General features: G+C 36.3%; 1 protein-coding gene and 1 pseudogene across 2 annotated transcripts in view; both read right to left on the reverse strand.

Moving 5' to 3' along the window:
• POF1B (POF1B actin binding protein) overlaps positions 1 to 19789 on the reverse strand; it is a gene marked incomplete at both ends in the record, with an annotated part of 74676 nt that extends 54887 nt beyond the window's left edge. Inside the window, one exon of the mRNA XM_084258708.1 lies at positions 19511 to 19789. Coding sequence (XP_084114834.1) covers positions 19511 to 19789 — 279 coding nt within the window. The remainder of the gene's footprint in view (positions 1 to 19510) is intronic.
• On the reverse strand, positions 1577 to 2296 carry LOC311186946 (large ribosomal subunit protein eL20-like; annotated as a pseudogene). The gene is made up of 2 exons: positions 2248 to 2296; positions 1577 to 2124 (listed from the first exon to the last, which is right to left on the reverse strand). The product of its transcript is annotated as a large ribosomal subunit protein eL20-like (transcript).
• Positions 19790 to 21593: the final 1804 nt, after the last annotated feature.

Raw genomic sequence — 21593 nt, forward strand, 5'->3', positions numbered from 1 at the left:
CATTCCTCTTGTAATTTTAGACAGGATAGTTTCTTTTATCTTTGAGAATTTTGCTAAAATATATACAGACATTGTTATAATGTCTGCAATTAATAAGATACAAAAATTATCAAGGCCATTAAATGTAAAAATTCTCAAACCAGTAAACAATCTTTGAAAACACAAATAAAATTACTACTTTTAGATTACTTCGGGGTAACTCAATTATGCTTTGTCTTATCTATGTTTAGATTAATTTCAATGAGTAAGCCCTATTGTTTAAAAAATGATCCATAAAAGTGAGAGTACGATTTTTAGCAATCAGTAAATAAATGGTATATCTATCAATTATGGAGGCATTCTTTGTTTTTGTTTCCTGAAAATCAGCAAACTACAGATATATTAGTATGCAAAGAGTGAATAGCATTATTCAATCTCTTCATACATTGATGTAATTTATAACCAGTTGACACAACTACAGGATATAGTCCCACAATAATAAAAATATTTTTCTTTAGAATAAAGGCAGTATTACAAATAAGAATCATGAATTTACAAGGAAAACAGTGACAGATTCATAGGGAATAATAGCTATAAAGTAGGTGTAACATGCTACGTGCTAGTCTTAAAACAGGACTATGTGTTTATTCAAACTGCCAAATGTTCTGCATGCTGTGGTTTTCCTTTTGTTTTATATTTTGTTTCAACTGGTAATATTTTCAGCCTCCGCCCCCTGTTACGTCAATAGCAATACTGCAGGTTTTATGTTCCAAAGCAACCTTTGAATATGTTTGCAGATCTCCTGCTGGTAGCTGAGGAGAATTGCTCAAATGCAGGTAATTAAAGTGTGAACCAAACAGGTACATGTTCTTCTGTTTAGAAAAATGGTTACAACTATAACTAACTGCAAGTGTGTTTGGTTCACATATCTAATAGAAGAGGATTCAGAGAGACAGTACAAGGAAAAGGTGCTTTTTAGTTAGGCAAGAAGTACATGAATGCATTGTAACGGAAAAACATGCAAATAAGTAAAAGGTTTTTCCTTAGCCATCCTCCCTCCATCTAAATACCTTATCTAGAAGAAAACAATATGCAGGTGTGTCTTTACATAAATATACAATTTAAAAATAATAATTCTTGCTATTTTTATTATTCTACAAAATAAACCTAACAACATCTCTTATATTACAGATTAGATGTGTCTTAGTTCATTATTTTAAATTTAAAGTGTTCTGCAATGATTGCTTGACCGCTTGTTTATCTATTTTCTCATTGATAAACATTTAGATTTTACCACTATGCTACAATGAACATCCTTGCTTAAATGGGCATTCTATAGAATGTCACAAAGTGGGATTGCTGAGGTACAAAGTATAGTATTCATTTTAACAGATACTGCTAAATTGATTTTTCAAATGGCTATGTCATTTATCTAGCCACTAGTGATCGCTTCTCGGCCTTTTGGCTAAGATCAAGTGTAGTATCTAGCCACTAGTGTTGTATAAAAGTACTCATGTCTGGAGAATGTTTTGACTTTTTTCTTCCAGGTTTCCAAGGACTTTATTTGTGCAGAGCCAAGATGGGGAGGGCCTTGTATCTAAAAGTTGTTGGGCCTCTTGGGGGTGAAGCATGGTTTGTGCTGGCGACCCAGGACCTGTGGGAAAGTGGGAACTTGATCTTCAAGTAGTGGAACTGCTTTCCTGCTGGCCGGTGATGTTTGCTTGCAGCTCTCTACTCCAACTTCATGCTGTGGATGGAGTGGGTCCGGGCACCCATGTATCAGTAGTAAAGTCCCGTTACTCCCAGTACATATTGCAGGTGCCGCTGCAGAAGTCATAGTGAAGCCAGATGCCAAAGTTCTTCACTTGTAGAGGGGATTTCTCTCGTAGACAATTTCCCCTAAAGACTTCTTCATCTTCAACTGAGACACAAAGTACCAAAAGCAGGACTTAGTGACGACGTGATTAGACACAAAGATTCGCATGTGGTAGAGAAGTGGCATGTGGCAGAGAAGTGGCATGTGGCATTTGAAATGGGTAGGCAGGCAGCGCCCCACCACCTTGTATTCTCTCAGTGTTCCGGAGGCCTTCCTGGTGTTCTTATTGCACTGGCAGCCACCCACAACAGGTGGAAAATGTGTTGTTTCTGTTTTTGCAACTTTTTATTTATTATTATTATTTTAAATTTTTAAATTGTTTAAATACTACTGTTTTATATCCTTGCTAGTACTTTGACAGTATTGGATTTCCCCCCATCAGGTATAGTTACCAGAGCATTCCCACCACTGAAACACCTGTAGTTCACCACCATAGTCCATTGAGCTCTCCCCCAACCACCCCCCTTGTCCTCTGAAAGCCACAGATCTATGGTCAGATTTAGATAGTTAGTATTAAAATTTGTCTTTGGCTCTTTGTTTAGTTTTTCTATATTCCACTTATAAGTGACACCATCCAATATTTATCTTTCTCCCCTGATATATTTCACTAGCATAATCTCTTCCAGTTCCATCCATGTGGTTTCTGGAGCCTTTTAGTCTAGTTAAGTTAGGCATAGCAATAACACTATGATTTTGCAATTAATTTAATACCAACATTTTGAGAAGATAGTTGGTGCACACTGCCTGTCACCTGATAGATGTTCTAGAAATGGTAGTTCTCGCCTCCTCACTTCAACCAATTTGAATCCAACGACATCATCAAATTAAACAGAATGGAAATTATTAACTAAGTGAACTAGCTTTTAAGCTAATAAAAAAGTTCACTGAGAAGTTTTATAAACTTGTAGCAATTAACACAATTAAGAATGCTTAGAGACATATATACACACACAAAACCAAACTTAGGAGACTTCCAGTAGTATGGGTAGGGTTAATTTGTTCAGATGTCAAGGTAGTAGATGTTTAAAAGGAAAATTATTATATTTGCATAAAGACTAGCCTGGACCTAAAGTGAAGAAATTCTCCAATCTACTCATATCTTGGAAAGCTGGTACACTTATTCTGTAACACATAATTTACTGAAATGTTTTAAACTCTACTTGAGCCTTTGTTATTAGACTGGACCTCGGCACATGTGGCTTTTCCCATAAAACTCTCATGGAAACAGAAGACAAATGGATAGCTTTGGGCAGTAAGTATGGATCAAAGAGATTTTACCATCATGAATTTAATTTGTAGCAGTATGAATTTAGATTGATCATAAGGTTAAAAAAAATTTTCTGAATATAAGGTTTATTAATTCTAGAAATCCATGCTAAATATAAAACAACACAAACAAGCAAACAAACAAACAAACAAACAAAACCCTTCTCCCTTATAGTCCTCAGAATTAGGTGAGATAAATGTGCAAAATGAACATAGTGTCATCTAGCTCTAGGCAGGATAGGAGCAAGTTTTCCCACAAATTGCCATTGCCCATTCCACAGAAAGTGATAAAAATAATGTTTGTGGTGAATGGATGGAAAGGATGTATTAGTTTAAAGGTACACCAGGAATAGAAATTCTAATGCCCCTCTTAACTTACATAAGTGTATATAGCTTAATTAAATCATTCATATTAAAATTACTGAATTCAAAAAATAGTTACTATATTTTGTGCTTATGCCTTCTGTGCCTTAGCCACATATTCCTATAGGCTGGGGAAGTGATGGTGATGACTCTCATGATATGGCAAGAGTCCTGGATTTGGATCCAGAAGACCTGGGTTCTGCTTCCAACTATATGACCATCCAGTGTATCAGATGACTCATGTCATCTCCCTGAGATTCAGTTTCTTTGTGTGAGAAATAGAATGTGGGTGTGGGTGAGTGTGGATTAGAAGATATTTAAGTTTTTTCTAAATTTCTGTGACTATATGGGATCATTTTCATCTTGTTTTCCCATAGAGACCAAACAATTTCAAATCCTTTAAAATTATTATTTTTCCTTTGATGATGACGATAGCAACTAACACTACTGTTGTTTTTAAGCGATTGAGGAATAATTACCAGCCCCACTCTACTAAAAGCTTTTTATGTCAAATATGTTACATGTGTTATCTAACACTCAGAATAACTCTCTGAGAAGGCTACTTGAATCACTATACTTCATTGTACTTCACCATATTATAGCATCCATAACATGTCTTTATATTTACTGTTTTACAAATTGAAGAACATAATTCTATTGGTAGATTTTACTCCTTCTTTTAACAGAAGCTAGATTTTGTCTTTTTATTTACTGTCAAAGACAACATTTGGTGCCTGAAAACAAAAGATTCATCAAAAAGTGACTGTGAGAACATTGCCTAAATATCTACAAATTCAATAGGGGGTTAATTGTAGACTGCAGGATATAATATATTCATAGGTCTCTAAACTCAACAAAAACATTGCACTTTTATATAATACTCATAATCTAAGGCCTTCAGTTTTTCAGGAAGACTCTACTTTTCTTGATCAAATATTCAGTGTAGTATTGAGTTATTTATTGCCATGACTCAAATTTGCTAAATATGTAAATATTCCCTTATAGTCAGCTTTTGTTAGGTACATTTCTCGTGAAAAATAACTTTGTTTATAATTAGGCCTCTGGCTTAGTATTTAATCCAGGCCTGTTTTTCCCACACTGCCTAAAGTAATGATTTTCAACTTTGGGAAAGTTGTAGCAGCTCTCCTCCTGAACCACCGCCCTCCTCCACCTTCTTTTACAAAGTGCTTATGACATTACCAATTTTAAGAGCAGAGTAGATTAAGATCAGTCTGCGTTTGGTGATAATTTAAATACATCACTTAAGATAATTGCCCACACCTTAGTATACCCTAAATGAGAGCTGGGAAACTCTAGTTGCCCTAAGGAGAACTCACTATACACAAAACTGAATCTTATTTCTGTTTGTTAAAATAGCTATGCTTTCCTGAGTTAACAAATCATGTGAGATATAAATGGCCACAATTTCTCAGTTGCTTCAGCAAGAGTTTTTGAAAAGTATAGTGGAGAAAGAAGGTAAAGCAGAAGCAGGAGAGGTGTTATTCTCTCACTAAAAAGAAAACTACAAAACAGTATTTCTAATGAATACAGATGCAAAAATTCTCAACAAAATCTTAGCAATTGAATTCAACAATACATTAAAAGTTTCATACATCATGACCATCTGAGAATTTACTCCTGGGATGCAAGGATGGCTTTATATATACAAATCAATAAATCAATATGCCACATTAACACAAGGAAGGGAATAAACCATATGGTATCAATAGATGCAAAGAAGGTATTGGACAAGATTGATCACCAATTTTTGACAAAAACTCTAGGCAAATTGGGGTTAGAAGAAACATACCCCAATAAAATAGAGACCATATATGATAAACTCATCATACTCAATGTGACATGAAGTTTTCCTCTAAAATCAGGTACATGAGAAAGATGTCCACTGCTAACACTACTATTAAGCATAGTAGTGGAAGTCTTACTTACAATAATTAGACAAGAGAAAGAAATAAAAGGAATCCAAAACACTAGAAAAGAGGTAATACTAGGGCCTCCTCGGTGGTGCAGCGGTTGAGCCCTGGGTTGTGAGGCTGCCTGCAGCCTCTGCAGCGCCAGTTGGATCCCCACCGCTAGGTGAGGGTCCCACATGACACACAGACCTCTCCTGCAGCCCACTACTCCCCTCAGCAGTGTACTTCGTCAGTCTGCCTGTTCTGCTTTCCGCTCTGGCTCTGGTGAATTCTCTCACCCTCCCACGCTTCTGACTATACCTAGTGCTTGTATAAATAAATAAATAAATCTTAAAAAAAAAAGAAGTAAAACTATCACTATATGCATTTTATATAATTATATATAGACTATATCCATTATAACACCACCAAAACTTATAAACAATTAATCAATAAAGTGGCAGGCCACAAAATCAATATACAAAAGTCTGTTGAATTCTTACATGCAAATAATGGACTAGAAGAGAAAGAAATAAAGAAAACCTTTAGAGTAGCATCAAAAAGCATTAAATACCTAAGAATAAACTTAATAAAGGAGGTGAAAGACCTATTAAATGAAAATTTCAAAACACTGCTAATAGAAATAGAAGAGGACACAAAGAAATTGAAAAGATATTCCATGTTCATAGGTTGAAAAAATTAATGGACATAGTGCCCATGTTACCCAAAGCAAAATATAGATTCAAGATATAGATTCAAGGCAATCCCTAATAAATTCCTATGGAATTCTTCAAAGAAATTAAGGAAACATTATTGAAAGTTATATGGAGCCACAAAAGACTGGGAATAAACAAGGGAGGGTTAGATAAAAGAGAAGAGGAATGGATGTATCACATCCCCAGACTTCAAACTATATACTACAAATCTATAGTAATAAAAAGTATAAGGTATTGGAATAAAAATAGACACATAGATGAATGGAATTTATTGAAGGCCCAGAAATAAACCTACACTTACATGGACAGTTCATTCACAGCAAAGGAACCAAGAGTATACAATGGAGAAAAAAAGTCTTCAACAAATTGTGCTGGGAATATTGAATAACCTTTTGCATGATCACTTTCTCACACTACACAAATTATCTCACAATAGATTAAAGACACCCATGTAAGACAGGACTATAAAATACATAGAAAAAAAGCAGGCAAAACACTCTAGGACATTGGCTTTAGTGATGTCTATGGGGACTTGCCTTGAGTGATTAGGAAATTAAAAACAAAAATAAACAAATGGGAAGAAAAACAGAAGAAAAGCTGCAATACAGTGAATAAAACTACCATTGAAATGAAAAGACATCCCACTGAATGGAAGAAAGTGTTGTTTATTATGTATCAGACTAGGGGCTGATATCTAAGATCTACAAAGAACTCAGAATTCAACAAAAAGAAAACACTCTAAGGAAAAAAAAATCTTTGTTTTTGTTAATTAGCTAATTAATTTTAATTGAGGTAATATTTGGATAACCCCCATCAAATATTACCACCATAGTGCACCCACCACCAACTCATTCATAGCCCACCATCATAGTCCATTGTGCTTCCTTCTCTGTTCTTACCTTTTCTCCACCCACATCTTCTGTGGTGCTTCTGTTCTGTCGTCAGCTATCAAGATTGTCTTTATATCTTAGTTTAGTTATTTTATATTTCACATATTAATGACACAATCTGGTGTCTATCTTTCTCCTTCTGGCTTATTTTACTTAGTATTATCCCTTCCAGCTCTATCTATGTTGACACAAATGGCATGTGTTCATTTTTTTGATCACTGAGTAACATTCCATTATGTATATATATATCACATCTTCTTGATTCACACATCTGTTCTGTGACACTTACATTTTTTTTTTATTTTAAAGATTTATTTATTTATTCATACAAGCACTGGGTACAGTCAGAAGTGCGGGAGGGTGAGAGAATTCACCAGAGCCAGAGCGGGGAGCAGAGCAGGCAGAAGGACCTAAGTACACTGCCGAGGGGAGCAGCGGGAGGCAGGAGAGGTCTGCGCGCCATATGGGACCCTCCTCCGGTGGCCAGGGAGCAGCCTGGGATCGAACCGGCGCTGCAGAGGCTGCAGGCAGCTTAGCAACCCAGCGCTCAACCGCTGTGCCACCGGGGAGGCCCGACACTTACATTTTTTAAAGATTTATTTTATTTATTTATGCATATAAGATCTGGGGTGTATGCCAGGGGTGCGGGGGATGAGAGGATTCACCAGAGACGGAGTGGGGAGCAGAACAGGCAGAGCTACTGAAATACACTGATGAGGGTAGCAGTGGGCAAGACAGGAGAGGTCTGCTGATCCATGTGGGTTAGATCCCTGGCCAGGGTTCGAACTCATGAGGCAGTGGCTGGAGATAGCTTGATAGAGCTGAGACTTTAACCCCTGCAACACCAGGGAGGTCCCCTGGGGCACTTAAATTGTTTTCATAATTGTTCCATGTATTTTGTGTATTTGAGTTTTATATATAAGTTTTTGATCCATTTTGAATTGCTTTTGTGTATGGTGAGAGATAGTTGTCTAGTTTCATTCTTTTATATGCAGCTGCCAGTTTTCCCAAGATTTCATTGAAGAGACTACCCTTCTTTTAGTGTATGCTCATAGATAAACTCTCCATATAGGTGTGGCCTCATTTCTGGACTCAGTTCTATTCCATTGGTTTGTGTGTCTTTTTTGTTCCAGTATCCGGCTGTTCTAATTATTATGACTTTATAATATAATTTGAGGTCTAAAAATGTGATACTTCGTTCTCTTCTTTCTTGTCAGTATTGATTTTGCTATTTGAGGTCTTTTGTGATTGCATATGAATTTCAGCAGTGTTTGCTACAGATCTTTGAAAAATGCCATTGATATTTTCATTGGGATTGCATACAATCTGTATATTGCTTTAGGTAGGATGTCTCTCTAGATTCTTTTTTTTAAAAGACTTTATCTATTTATGCTACAAGAGCTGGGGTACAGGCCAGAGGTGTGGGGGCTGAGAGAATTCACCAGAGACAGAGTGGGGAACAGAACAGGCCAACTGACCGAAATACATTGCTGAGGGGAGCAGCAGGCGAGGCGGGAGAGGTCTGCTGCGCCATGTGGGTATCTCCCTGGTCGGCCGGGGATCAAACTCGTGTTGCAGAGGCTGCAGATAGCTTCATAGTGCTGTGCTTAACCCCTTGCGCCACCAGGGAAGCCCAATCTCTCTAGATTCTTGATTCTCTTGACTGTCTTGAGTTTTCTAGTCCATAAGCAGAGAATAGTTTTCCATTTCTTTCTGTCTTCTATTTATTTCAATAATGCCTTATAGCTTTTTTTTTTTTTTTTCTGTATAGCTCTTTAACCTCCTTTGTTAGGTTTACTCCCAGGTATTTCCTTTTGGTGTAATTGTAAATGGAATCACTTTCCAAATTCTTTCCTCTTCTGTGTCATTGTTTGTATAAAAGAAAGCAACTGATTTTTGTGTGTTTATTTTACACTGTCACTTTTCTAAACTGATAATCTTTTCAATTAGTTTTTCCATGGAATCTTGAGGTTTCTCTATGTGTATTATCACATCATCTGAAAATAATTCTAGCTTTACTCCTTTCCCGATTTGGATTTTTTAAAACATCTTTTTCTTTTATAATTGCTCTACCTAAAACTTCCGATCCTATTTTGAATAGCAATGGTGAGATTGGACATCCTTGTCTTATACCAGATCTTAATGAAAAAGTTTTAAATGCTTCACCATTGAGAATGATATTAGCCATGGTTCATTGTAAATAGCTTTTTTATGTTAAGGTGTGTCCAGTTTATTCCCTGTTTTTTAAGGGATTTCATCATAAATTGATGCTGGATCTTTTCAAATACTTTCTCATCATCTATTGGTATGACCGTATGGTTTTTATCTTTCTCTTTGTTAATGTGGTGAATTACATTGATTCTTGGATATTTAATCATCATTGTGTTCTGATATGAATCTCACATGGTCATGCTGTATGATCCTTTTAATGCATTTTTGGATTCAGTTTGCTGGGATTTTACTAAGGATATTCTATGTTCATTAGGGAGATTTGTCTGTAATTTCCTTATTGTTTGTTGTCTTTGATTGGTTTTGGTATTAAAATATTAATGTAGCCTCATAAACAGGATTTGAAATAGTCCTTCCTTCTTTTTCAATATTTTGAAGAGTTTGAGTAAAATATGTATTAGTTCATCTTTGAAGTTTTGGTAGAATTCACTCGTGAAGCCATCTGGTCCTGGATTCTTGTTTTATGGGAGAGTTTTGATTACTGGTTCGGTTTCCTTCCTTATAATTGTTTTGTTCATGTTTTCTATTTCTTCCCTATTCAGTCTCAGATAATTGTGTAATTATAAGAATTTGTCCATCTGTTCCAGTTTATTGAATTTGTTTGCATGAAGATGCCCATAGTAGTCTCTAATTGTCCTCTGAATTTCTGCAGCACCTGTTGTGATTTCTCCTCTTTCATTCTTGATCCTACTTATTGGAGATTTCTCATTTATTTTTCTGGAAAGCCTTTTTTAGAAGTTTGTATATTCTGTTTATTATTTTTTAAAGAATCAGCTTTTGGTTTCATTCATCTTTTGGACTGTTTTTGAAATTTTTGTTTCATTCATCTGTCTGAGCAAGCAGTTGGCTGGCTCTTATGAGAGGTCTTGTGGCCTCTGCCACTCTGGGATGGTGCTGGCGGGTCCCTGCAGAGTTTGTAAAGCCTCTGGCCACTATGGCACCTACAATGTTGTCAGACTGGCATATTACAATTTTGGATGAGCACTGGTATGTTTGTGTGGAATGTTGCAAAGCCTCTAGCCATTGTAGAAAGGTGCAGGTAGGGTCTTGTGAGAGGTTGAGAGGCCTTTGGCTACTCTGGCATGTTCCCTGGCATGGATTTGTGTCGCACTGGACCCAATATTAATTACATAGATTTCTTTGAGAGGTGTTAGACTTGACAGGCTACAGTGGCCATTTCAAGATAGAAAGGGGTGTCCAGGTAGCCACCATCCTTTCTTCGAGCCCCACCAGAAAAGCTTTTCAAAGAATAGACATTTCTCCAAAGGAGACATAAAGATGGCCAACAGGTACATGATAATATCAATTCTAATGGATTAAATATTTAGATGTAAGAACTGTAACTGTAAAACACATAGAAGAAAACATAGGTAAAACATTCCATGACATTGGCCTCAGTGATATATTTGAAAATTTGACATCTATGGCAAGGAGAACAAAATGAAAAATAAACATATGGGACTACATTAAATTGCCCAGCAAAAGAAAGTTCATTAAAATGTTAGAACACACCATTGAATGGTAGAAAATATTTGCGTATAGTACATCTTACAAAAGACTTACATAAAAAAACTCTATCTACATGGTATACAATGCACCAAAGAAAACAATTAATCCAATTAAATCAATAAACAGAAAAAATAGTGACTTCCCCAAAGAAGACCTACAGATGGCTTACTAGGCTTATGAAAACATCCTCATTGGGGCCTCCCTGATGACACAAAGGATTAAGACGCAACCTATGAAGCTGTACACAGTCACTGCAGTTTGAGTTTGATCCCTAGCGAGGAAGCCACCCACATGGCGCAGTAGACCTCTACTGACTCACCTGCTGTTCCCCTCAGCAGTGCATTTCAGTAGATCCACCTGTTCTGTTCCCCACTCTGTCTCTGGTGAATCTTCTCATCCCCCCCCCATACCTCTGGCTTATACCCCAGTTCTTGTATACATAAATAAATAAATCTTTAAAAAAAATCCTCCTTATCACTTATCATCAAGAAAATGCAAATCAAAACACAATGAGATACCTGTGAGAATGGCTTATAACAATAAGGCCAAAAACAATAAGTATTGGTAATGATATAGGGAAACAGGAACCTTCTTACTCTTTTGGTGGCAATATAGACTGTTCCATACCTGATGGAAAACAGTATGGAGGTTTCTCAAAATATTAAAAAATGTACGTATCATGTGATACAACAGGTCCACTCCTAGATATCCACCCCAAAAATGCAAAAACACTAATCCACAGTGACATATGCATCCCTATGTTCATTGCGGCTACTATTTACAATTGCCAAGTTATGAAAATAACCCAAAGGCCCATGGGCAGATGAGTCAATTAAAAAGATGTGGTATATACACATAATGGAATGCTACTCAGCTATAAAAATAGATGAACTCTCACCTTTTTTGACAGCATAATTGGAACGAGAGGATTACACTAGGCAAAATAAGTGAGAAGGAGAAAGACAAAAATACCAGATAGTTTCACTCACATGTGGGATATAGAGAAACAAAATAGTCAGACAAAGTCATAAACAAATCTGACTATAAAAATTAAACAATCAGTATGGGAGGGGGTGGTTAAGAGCAGAGGAGTGGGGTCACAATGGACTATGGTAGAGGACTATGAGTGCCTTGACTGTGGGTTTGATGATAACATATATCTGAAGAGATAGGATCCTATCTTTCTGAATTGTATATAGTATTGTAAACCAATATCATTTTACTGAAAAATATTTAAAAATAAACAAAATGAATACAAAAATTTTGTATTTTTATATACAATCAAATCAATGAATTAGAAGAAACTAAAATTAAGAAAACAATCCCATTTACAATCACACTTAAAAGATAAAATACCTTGGGGCAAACTTTACAAAGAAGGTTAAGGACCTAAACACTGAAAACTGTTAAGACACTGACAAAGGAAATAAAACTAGACAGAAATGGAAAGATATCCTGTGATCATGGATGGGAAGAATAAACATTGTTAAAATGGTCATATCACCTAAAGTAATTTACAGGGATTCAATGTAATTCCTTTATTGCTTATATTTCATAATTACAATGCTATTTTTCAAGGAAATAGGACAAACAATTCTAAAATTTGTATGGCACCACAAAAGACCTCTAATAACCAAAGTAATCCTGAGAGAAAAATAATTAAAGAGAAAGTAATATTTTTCTGGCTTCAAACTATACAACAAACACAGAGACAATAATCAAAACAGTATAGCACTGAAACAAGAATAATAACACAGACCAATAGAATAAAATTGAGAGCTCAAAGAAATTTATACAAATATGTGCAGTTAATCTTTGACAAAAGAGTCAAAATTGTATATTGGAGAAAGGAAAGCCTATTTATACAGCCATATACAAAAAAAGAAACTAGATCAGTACTTAACTCCAAAATACATTTTCAAAATATATACAGTACTGACACACCTCAACAATAAAAACCAAACAACTCAGTCTGAAAAATGGGTAAAAGACCTAAATAGACATTTCTCTAGAGAAGACATTCAGACAGACACATGATGAAATGCTACACATAATGTATTGTAAGGGAAATGCAAACAAAATCCACAATGAAATTTCAAAACACAACATTGAGAATGGTCTATAGCAAAAGGAATGAAAACAACAAATGTTGGCTAGTATGTGGAGAAAATGGAACATTCATCCACTGTTGAAAATGTAACTTGGTGCAGCTTCTGTGGAAAAAAAGTTATGGAGATTCTTCAAAATAATTAAAATGGAAATGCCATATAATCCAGCAATAACACTGGTAGATGTTTACTCAAATAATATGAAAACAATAATACAAAATATATATACTATTTCATAGCACCATAATTCGCAATAGCCAAGTTATGGAACCAACTTAAATATCCATCAACTGAAGATGACTGGTTAAGAAACTGTGGACAAATTGAGGTTACAGACAGTGGGGTGGAGGTGAGGACCATAAAGGAAGGGCACAGTAGACTGTAGTGGAGGGCAGAGACTGTCTTGATGGTGGGTATGGTGTGGTGGCATGCATCTGAGGACACATAAACCTGTACCTTTGTGTTGTTGTGGGTTTTTTGTTTGTTTGTTTTTGTCCTTTTCTACATTTTAAAAGGACAGGTTTATTAAGAAAATAAGAAAGGAAAAGAGAGGCACCTGCATAGACACAGATGGGCAGGAGAGTTACCACTGTTGCTTTGCAAAGGGAAAAGTTCTGAGAAAAGAAGCACCTGCATAATTACAATTGGGTAGGGGAGCTGCCGGTCCTATGCCTTTGAATGACACACAGTGTTGTAAACCAATGTTGCTTCAATTAAAAAAAATAAATTGTGGAATACATACACAATGAAATACTACTCTGCTACTCAGAAAGATGAATTAGTGCCATTTGGGACAAAATGAATGGATCTTGAGGTGATTATGCTGAGTTATATAGGTCAGAAAGTAAAAGAAAATTACTACATGCATTCTGGATTCACTCAATTGTAGAATAAAAATAACCAAAAACCAGTTTGTTTTAAACTGGTAAAACACAGCCAAAATAATTCTTAAAGACTGTGAAACATATACTGGTTAGCAGACAGATTGAGGGGGAGAGAGGCAGGACACGGAAGGGAAGGTGATAGGGCATTGGCATTGGAGATTTGGTGGAGGATGAGTAAGTCATGTGCTCATCTGGAGGTGTTAAGTTGTATGCCCCAAATTTTATATTTATATAAATGACTGGAAAATCAACAAAATCTGAGGAAAGTTTGAAAATAAAGAATTAAGAGTAATTAGAGGTGGGGAATATAAAAATAAAATTTAAATAAATTAAAAAAAGAATAATTAGAGGGGCCTCCCTTGTGGCACAAGGGGTTAAGACACAACCTATGAAGCTATTCGCAGCCACTGCAGCAAGAGTTTGATCCTTGGCCATGGAGCCAACCACATGGGCGCAGCAGACCTCTCCTGACTCGCCCGCTGCTCCCCTCAGCAGTGTATTTCAGTAGATCTGCCTTTTCTGTCCCCCCTCTGTCTCTGGTGAATCCTCTCACCCCCCACACCTCTGGTCTGTATCCCAGTTCTTATATAGATATATAAATCTTTAAAAAAAAGAGTAATTAGAGTGTAATGTGTCAAGAAGGAAAACCATGGGAGCCTTGTCGATATTCCTCCCTTTGGGCTTAATGACTATGAAAATCCTTGAATTTAATAATGGTAACATATATCTGATGGACATGATCTCACACCTCTAAATCATATATAGTGTTATAAACCAATGTTAACTCACTGAAATAATAATAGTGACTTAGAAACAATCTAGGACAACCAATTTCAAAATCTTTAAAAGCACCTGACGTTTATGTTGACAGAATTTGCAAAGACAAGCAGCTGCTTGAATAAATTCCCTAAATAGTATGGGTGATCCTTTTCTTAGCACATTTCAAAGCAAGTAACATGGTTAAATACTTCCCTTAGGTTATTGTTGTGATGTTCTGAACTTTGTACAACAATAAGCATGAAATTATAAAAATCTCTCTTTAGACGAAACAAAAAACATCCTTAATTTATGATGAACTATGTGATCCTGTTCTCCTGTAAGGAAAACAGTAAAATGCACTAGTAAGAGAGGTCCTTTTCTCCTCATCCTTTCCATCTAACCCAAAACTTTCATTTGTACAAGACTTATTCCTGGATTCTTTCTCTTCTTTCCTGAACTAATGGGGTATGTAGATAAATGAAATATGCAATGTATTTACAATGTGTGCTTTCTAAAAAAATCGTATTATTTTTATTGAGGTAACATTGGTTTACAAAACTGTATATAATTTAGAATTATAGGTTCACACCTCTTTAGATGTGTGTCATCACACCACACCCACCACCAAGGCACCCATAGTCCTCCACCATAGCCCTGAGGACCCCCTTCTCAACTTTGCTCTCCACCTTCCTCCACCCCCTCTAGTATTCTTAAGTCAGGTTGGAGGGGATTATGGTAAGCAAAATAAACTACTAAGAGAAAGGTAAATATCGGATGGTGTCATTCATGTAGAATAAGAAAAACAAAACAAAGGGTAAGACAAAACCAAACCAAGGCAAATCTCCTCTTTCATTTTAACATTGTCAAGAAAATAAATTTGGGTCACAATGGTAAAAGGACAAGTTCACCTCCCTTCCCTTAGCCACAATCCCCACTACTCCCACCCCACAGGACACATAATAAACGCTGTTGATTGAATACTGGCCCAGCAATTTTACAAACATTCCCACCCTTAAACAAGAAACAATGGTATGGGTATTTCAACCAGCAATAATTTGCCCTTGCGATTTGTACAGCTTCATTTAATTGTAAGCACAAAGCTGCAAATGTAGGCCTCTTTATCCAATGACCTCATTTCTTTTTCAGGCCACCTACTTCCGTGAACAATCATTCACTTTAGTGGCCACACCCTTGAAGTACAGTTTATCAAACAACACACCCTTTCCCAAGAACAGGAAAATTTTCTGATAGTACAGAGAACTCATGGCATTAGAGAAGCTACCCATAATCTTTGTAATTAAAGAATAAGGAAAAAATCTTATAAACAAAAATAACCTCAAGCTGAGCAATTATTGAGAGCACAGACTGTCCATAAATACACATCCTCCCCTGGACTGCACACCAGAATTAAATTTGGTTGCAAGTTTCAATTCAAAGAAACAGTAGCCCTTATAACAACTTCTTGCACCAAAACTTTTTTTATTTAATAATAAAATATTGATGGTCAAAACACAAAACAATATTTAAAAATGAAATATATACCTATGGGACATCTACAGACTAGACTGAATGTTTATCATCAATGTGAACTCTCTCTGGATAAGCAAATACTATTTATCTGGTACTTCCTACATAGCAGACATTTAATTAATATGAGCTCAATGAATGACTGGTAATAAAAAATTTTTATTGTGAGCCCTCGCTCATTCACACAAATGAACTCCTCCGTATATGTGGAAAATGTCTTGAACTTACCTCCCTGGTGGCACAAGGGATTAAGCACTGCACTATGAAGCAATCCGCAGCCTCTGCAGCACGAGTTCGATCCCCGGCTGGCCAGGGAGCAACACACATGGCGAGGCAGACCTCTCCTGTGTCGCCCACTATTCCTCTCAGCAGTGTGTTTCGGTCAGTCTGCCTGTTCTGTTCCCCACTCTGTCTCTGGTGAATCGTCTCACCCCCCACATCTCTGGCCTGTACCCCAGCTCTTGTATGATAAATAAATAAATCTTTTTAAAAAGTGTCTTGAACTTCATGAAAAGTTAAGTTAATGGAAGGGAAAATGTATGCAATGAGTAATTCATATCTACGCTATTCACTGAAGGCAGTTTTTCTTTTTGAGTTAATGATGATAGGTTAATATTTAAGCTTTTAGAAAGGTGTAACTGTAAGGTTTTTGTATTTCTTTTGTTTTATGTAGCTTCTAGAGCTCCATTTATTTATAAGTTTATATTGAGTTTTAAAATATATCTATGACCTCAATGACACCTCTATTTGATTATGCCTGTTCCTATGGATAAAACTAGCAATTTTAATTTTATCATGAATTTAGACAATTTCATCAGCCGCTCTTTTCTATATTCAATTTTTTTCTCAACCAGATAGAATAATAACAAAGAGAATCATAAAATATATCTGACAAATTATAGACAGGAAGCAAAGCAACATTATATCCAGAGAAATTTAAAATATATTTAGGTTTAAATACCACTTCAGTGCACAAGAAAGCAATAGAGGAAAAACAGGTACTAAAAAGCCAAAAACAGAAAATACTAAATTGTTGCAAAAAGAAATTGGTTAGAACTAAATGCCTACCACATAAGATAAAGTTAAGATTCAAGAAGCAAAGTAGAAAAGCATCAATATTTGTTTCTCAAAGGGAACATATATATATTACAACTGGCAGATACATGTTTTTAAAAAAATCTTATGAATCCTCTGAATGTCATCCAAACAACACAACTCTAAAAACAATGAAAGGTTTAAATGATTTCATGATGACTAACAGTTGATTATAATACCCCTTTTCTAGCTGCCATGATCACAAACTTTATAATCAGAACAATTGTTAAATACCAACTCCAAAGCATGACATATTAAGGAGAGACACTATTAAAACATGAAAACAAAGAAAAACTTTTTAAGTAATATGTACTGCTTGCTTGTACTTGGCATGGTACATAATAAAGTGTTGCCACATCTCACCCATTTTTTTAGCATAAAGGTAATTTTGGATCAAACCTAAGTTTTACTTTGCACAATGCCACCTGCCAATAAACAGGGAGAAAGTGAAATAAGAAAGACGTTTCCTAGCCATATTCTTTGCCAAATTATCTTTTAGTGGATTTGTGAATGCCTTTAGATATCTTAACTGTATTCTCTTATTTTACTAAGGCAATGAAGCTTCTTTTTTCCCCCTTTACCACGTGTCTAAAATTACCTCCTGCATCCCCACACATGCCTTATTTCTCTTTCTTTTTAATGATAAAAAACTCCAGGCTTCACAACACCCTCCGTTTCAATCTCTTATCCCAGTTTCTGTGGCCATACTTTCTGTCCCTAGGATTCTTTAAGCACTCCTCTATGGTGTTTATTCTTTATACACTTCTCTAGGGTGGAAATAGACTTGCAAGGATCACTTTAGCAATTATCAGGAAGAAAGACCGAAAGCCTTGTAAACAGCTTGACCAGCTTAGCCCCAGGAATATAAGGAACATACAATAATGTGTGATTCTACAAATTGTTTTGTAGTCAATATTTATAATTTGCCAAATTTCAGCTTTTAAATTTATATCTATCTTTCTTTTACTAAAAATTTGAAAAGAAAACAGATTAATAAGTTTAAATGGTTATGACAAATTGGATGATTTTAGCCCATGATTATTGCTGTTTTTGACTTTCAAATTGTTTTGGGCTACTATGGAACATAGATGACACCCATTTTGTTGTTCATTAACATCCTGACTATGGGGTGTATATCTTACATTATTATTGCCACTTACACAAATTAGTATATTTTAGCCATCATATTTTTCCCTTTGATTTCAATACAAGTGGAGTTTTTCTCAACTAGGAAATTACTGACAGAAAATTCCATATTAATTTTTCATATTTTCCCTACAATTTAAGTAGTACTTAAATACAATAGCAAAATTGTAGCTTTTGTAGTTATTACGTATCTATGTTTTTTAAAGGTTTGATTATATACACTAGAAATATTTTTTCATACCTTACTTTATCTTGTGATTTTTGAAAATTAATTCATATTTTTCCATATTGGTATAATAATGCAGCATAGAATAATATCTAATGGTTGCTTTTTGAGTTATTTATAATACAAATTCTACCTTGCAAATAAGATTTCAGTTTTGACAGAAGTTTCAGAAAGCTTAAAAACATGCAAATTTTAATGTAAAGAGAAACAAAGAATGAAAATAGACATTGAGTCTTAATTTAGCATAGTCTTGCAATGTTCTTTTACATTCATTGGCAAGATTATTAGCACAATACCGATGCTAAGATATCCACTTTTAAAACAAACATTTCGTTTTAAAGGGTGTCTTAGAGTTTCACCTTTTTATCTTTTACATAACAATTGCTTACATCTTGCCTTCTATGTGGAAGTCTGTATCGTCTAGTGGACTTATATATCAACTCTTTCAATATTCCTCCTACCAATATTCATAAATTTTCATCTTGACTTCACAAGAACCATTGTGTCATTTTCAGAAGCTGAAACATATTTGACCATTTAAACAGACTTTTTTGCCTGTCCTGGAGCAGCATACTGTTTGCTGAACACAAATAACTGCTTGTCGCACCATTCATGCCATTGTCAGTGCACCATCATATTTGATACAAAAAAAACCCCAATAACACCCGTTTACTTCTAATATGAAGTGAAGAAGTGGAAACCTATTCCAAAATAAGTATTGTATTCAAGGTGAGAATTGCTTTGCAATAGGGGCAAAAATAAAACCTCAAATCACATATTCCAATCAATCCAACACAAAAAATGAATTATTGGATGCCCTAATTAGATTATGAAAATCATTGGAACTGATGAACAAACAACACAGGCATTAAAAAATGAAGGAACAACCAGGAGATGACTATTCATTGCATATGTAGTTGCAATCCACCAAGAGATAACATCTTGTAGAACAGAGGCAGAGGAGAAAGAAAAGAAATAAGGTTCAAGATTTCCCCTGTCCACTAGCTGGCATAGCTGTCTGTGGTACCTGGGATTGGTCGCTCCAAACCAAATTTTGGCAGGAGGAGGCAGTTTTGAGGGGGGAGAGTGTTTCCCGTGTGCCGATGGGGTCCAAGGCCTGAACCACTTTGTTCATGGGCCCACTGTAGGTCCTTACTCGTTCATATACTACATTTTTTTCTGGAGCCTGCTGGCCGAGGCTTGACTGGTAGCAGGGATAATGCTGGGGTTGGCACTGCAGTATCTCTTGGGGCTGCTGGGTCCCACAGCTGCTGTGGCTCATCTCACTCCAATAGCCTGAGCTCATCTTCTCAGTGATCAGCAAGGTACTCCACAGATGTTCTCCCTAAGGAACAAAGCGCGAGAGAGATCATAAAAGAAAGGGGTAGGAAGGTAGACAAGCAGGTACATGTAAAAGCATTTATCAACCACTTCTGCCTATCGTGTTGACAGGGAGAAATAAGTTACCTGAGCAGCAGCAGAAGCAGGTCTGGCAACTGCAGAGGAGGCAGCAAAGTATTTGAGTGCAAATGGAAAGTGGAACCACCCTGTGAGATTGCTCCAGGAAATGGTACTGACACGCCTCTGAGGGGTGGATTCACCAGGCAGTTTTACCTGCTAGGGGAGGTCCTGCTTTGCCATGGACATAGCTACAAGGCTCTCTAGTAAGTAAAGATTCTAGAGAAAAAATGAGGAATTTCAGGGCTGAAGTCAGAACACATGACCAACGCAAAACTTACTAGAGAGAAAAGTCACAAACAAGAAAGTTTTCTCATGGTTCTTTTTTTGTTTTTTAAGATTTATTTGTTTATACAAGAACTGGGTCACAGGCCAGAGGCACGGGAGGGTGAGAGAATGTACCAGACAGAGTGGGGAGCAGAAAAGGCTGATGGACCAAAGACACTGCTGAGGGGAGCAGCAAGAGGGACAGGAGAGGTCTGCCGCGTCATGTGGGTATCTCCCTGCCAGTCTGGGCATCTAACCCGCACTCTAGAGCCTGTGGACAGCTTCACAATGTGGTGCTCAACCTGCTGCACCACCAGGGAGGCCTTTCCCATGGTTCTTTTTTTTTTTTTTAATTCATGGGGGAAACAACCTGAAGCTAGTATTTATTATATATTATCAAGTACTGAAATTGTATTTTTCTTTTTTTCTTTTTTTTTTTAATAAATTTTATTTTTATATTCCCCATACAATTGCAACCCCCTTATTTTGTCCCATGGTTCTTAAGTTTAGCAATAACCTTCCAGAATCCCAGACCAAAATATTGGGTAGTAGCTTAGGGATTTTCACAGATAAATTTGCATTCTTTGTAAAGCCTAGCTGCTGATTGAAGTTAAGGGAGATTGTCATGGGGTCCTAACTTCTATCTTACTTCAGGCCTACCTGATTTTCTAACACACATGGAAGTAGATTTATCTAGGTGATTGAATTGTTGTCTATATATGGGCAATGGGAGGAAACCTAACCATTCCACAAATACTAAGCATTTTGAACTTTATATTTATCGTTTTGCATTTTTACAAAGGAATTTACCCTGGCTTTATTTGTACCTTAAGAAACACTGAGTCTGGGGCCTCCGCTGGTGGCGCAGCGGTTAAGCGCTGGGCTGTGAAGCTGCCCGCAACCTCTGCAGCACCGGTTCGATCCCCGACTGCCAGCGAGGGTCCCACATGTTGCGACAGACCTCTCCTGCAGAGCCCACTGCTCCCCTCAGCAGTGTATTTCATTGGTCTGCCTGTTCTGTTCTCCTCTCTGGCTCTGGTGAATTCTCTCACCCTCCTGTGCTTCTGACTGTACCCAGCGCTTGTATGAATAAATAAATAAATAAATCTTAAGAAAAAAAGAAACACTGATCTGGTTGTCTTTTAAATATCTAGGTGTTAAGGGAGATACATGTAGGTCTTTAGGAATAACTCAATTAATGTGTTTATTACTATAGCTTTTTATCTGCTGAGTATACAAAAGGTATACTGTTACTTACTATATGCCAAGTACCATGAGAGGAGCTTTAAATATTTTAGCTATTATGTTCACAACTTTGAGGGTTATTGGTAAAGAACTGAGGTATAAACATAAAAAGGTTGAAAATTTTTCCAACTAGTAAACTA

This window comes from Talpa europaea (genome assembly GCF_964194135.1).
Source record: "Talpa europaea genome assembly, chromosome: X".
NCBI classification, from domain to species: Eukaryota; Metazoa; Chordata; class Mammalia; order Eulipotyphla; family Talpidae; genus Talpa; species Talpa europaea.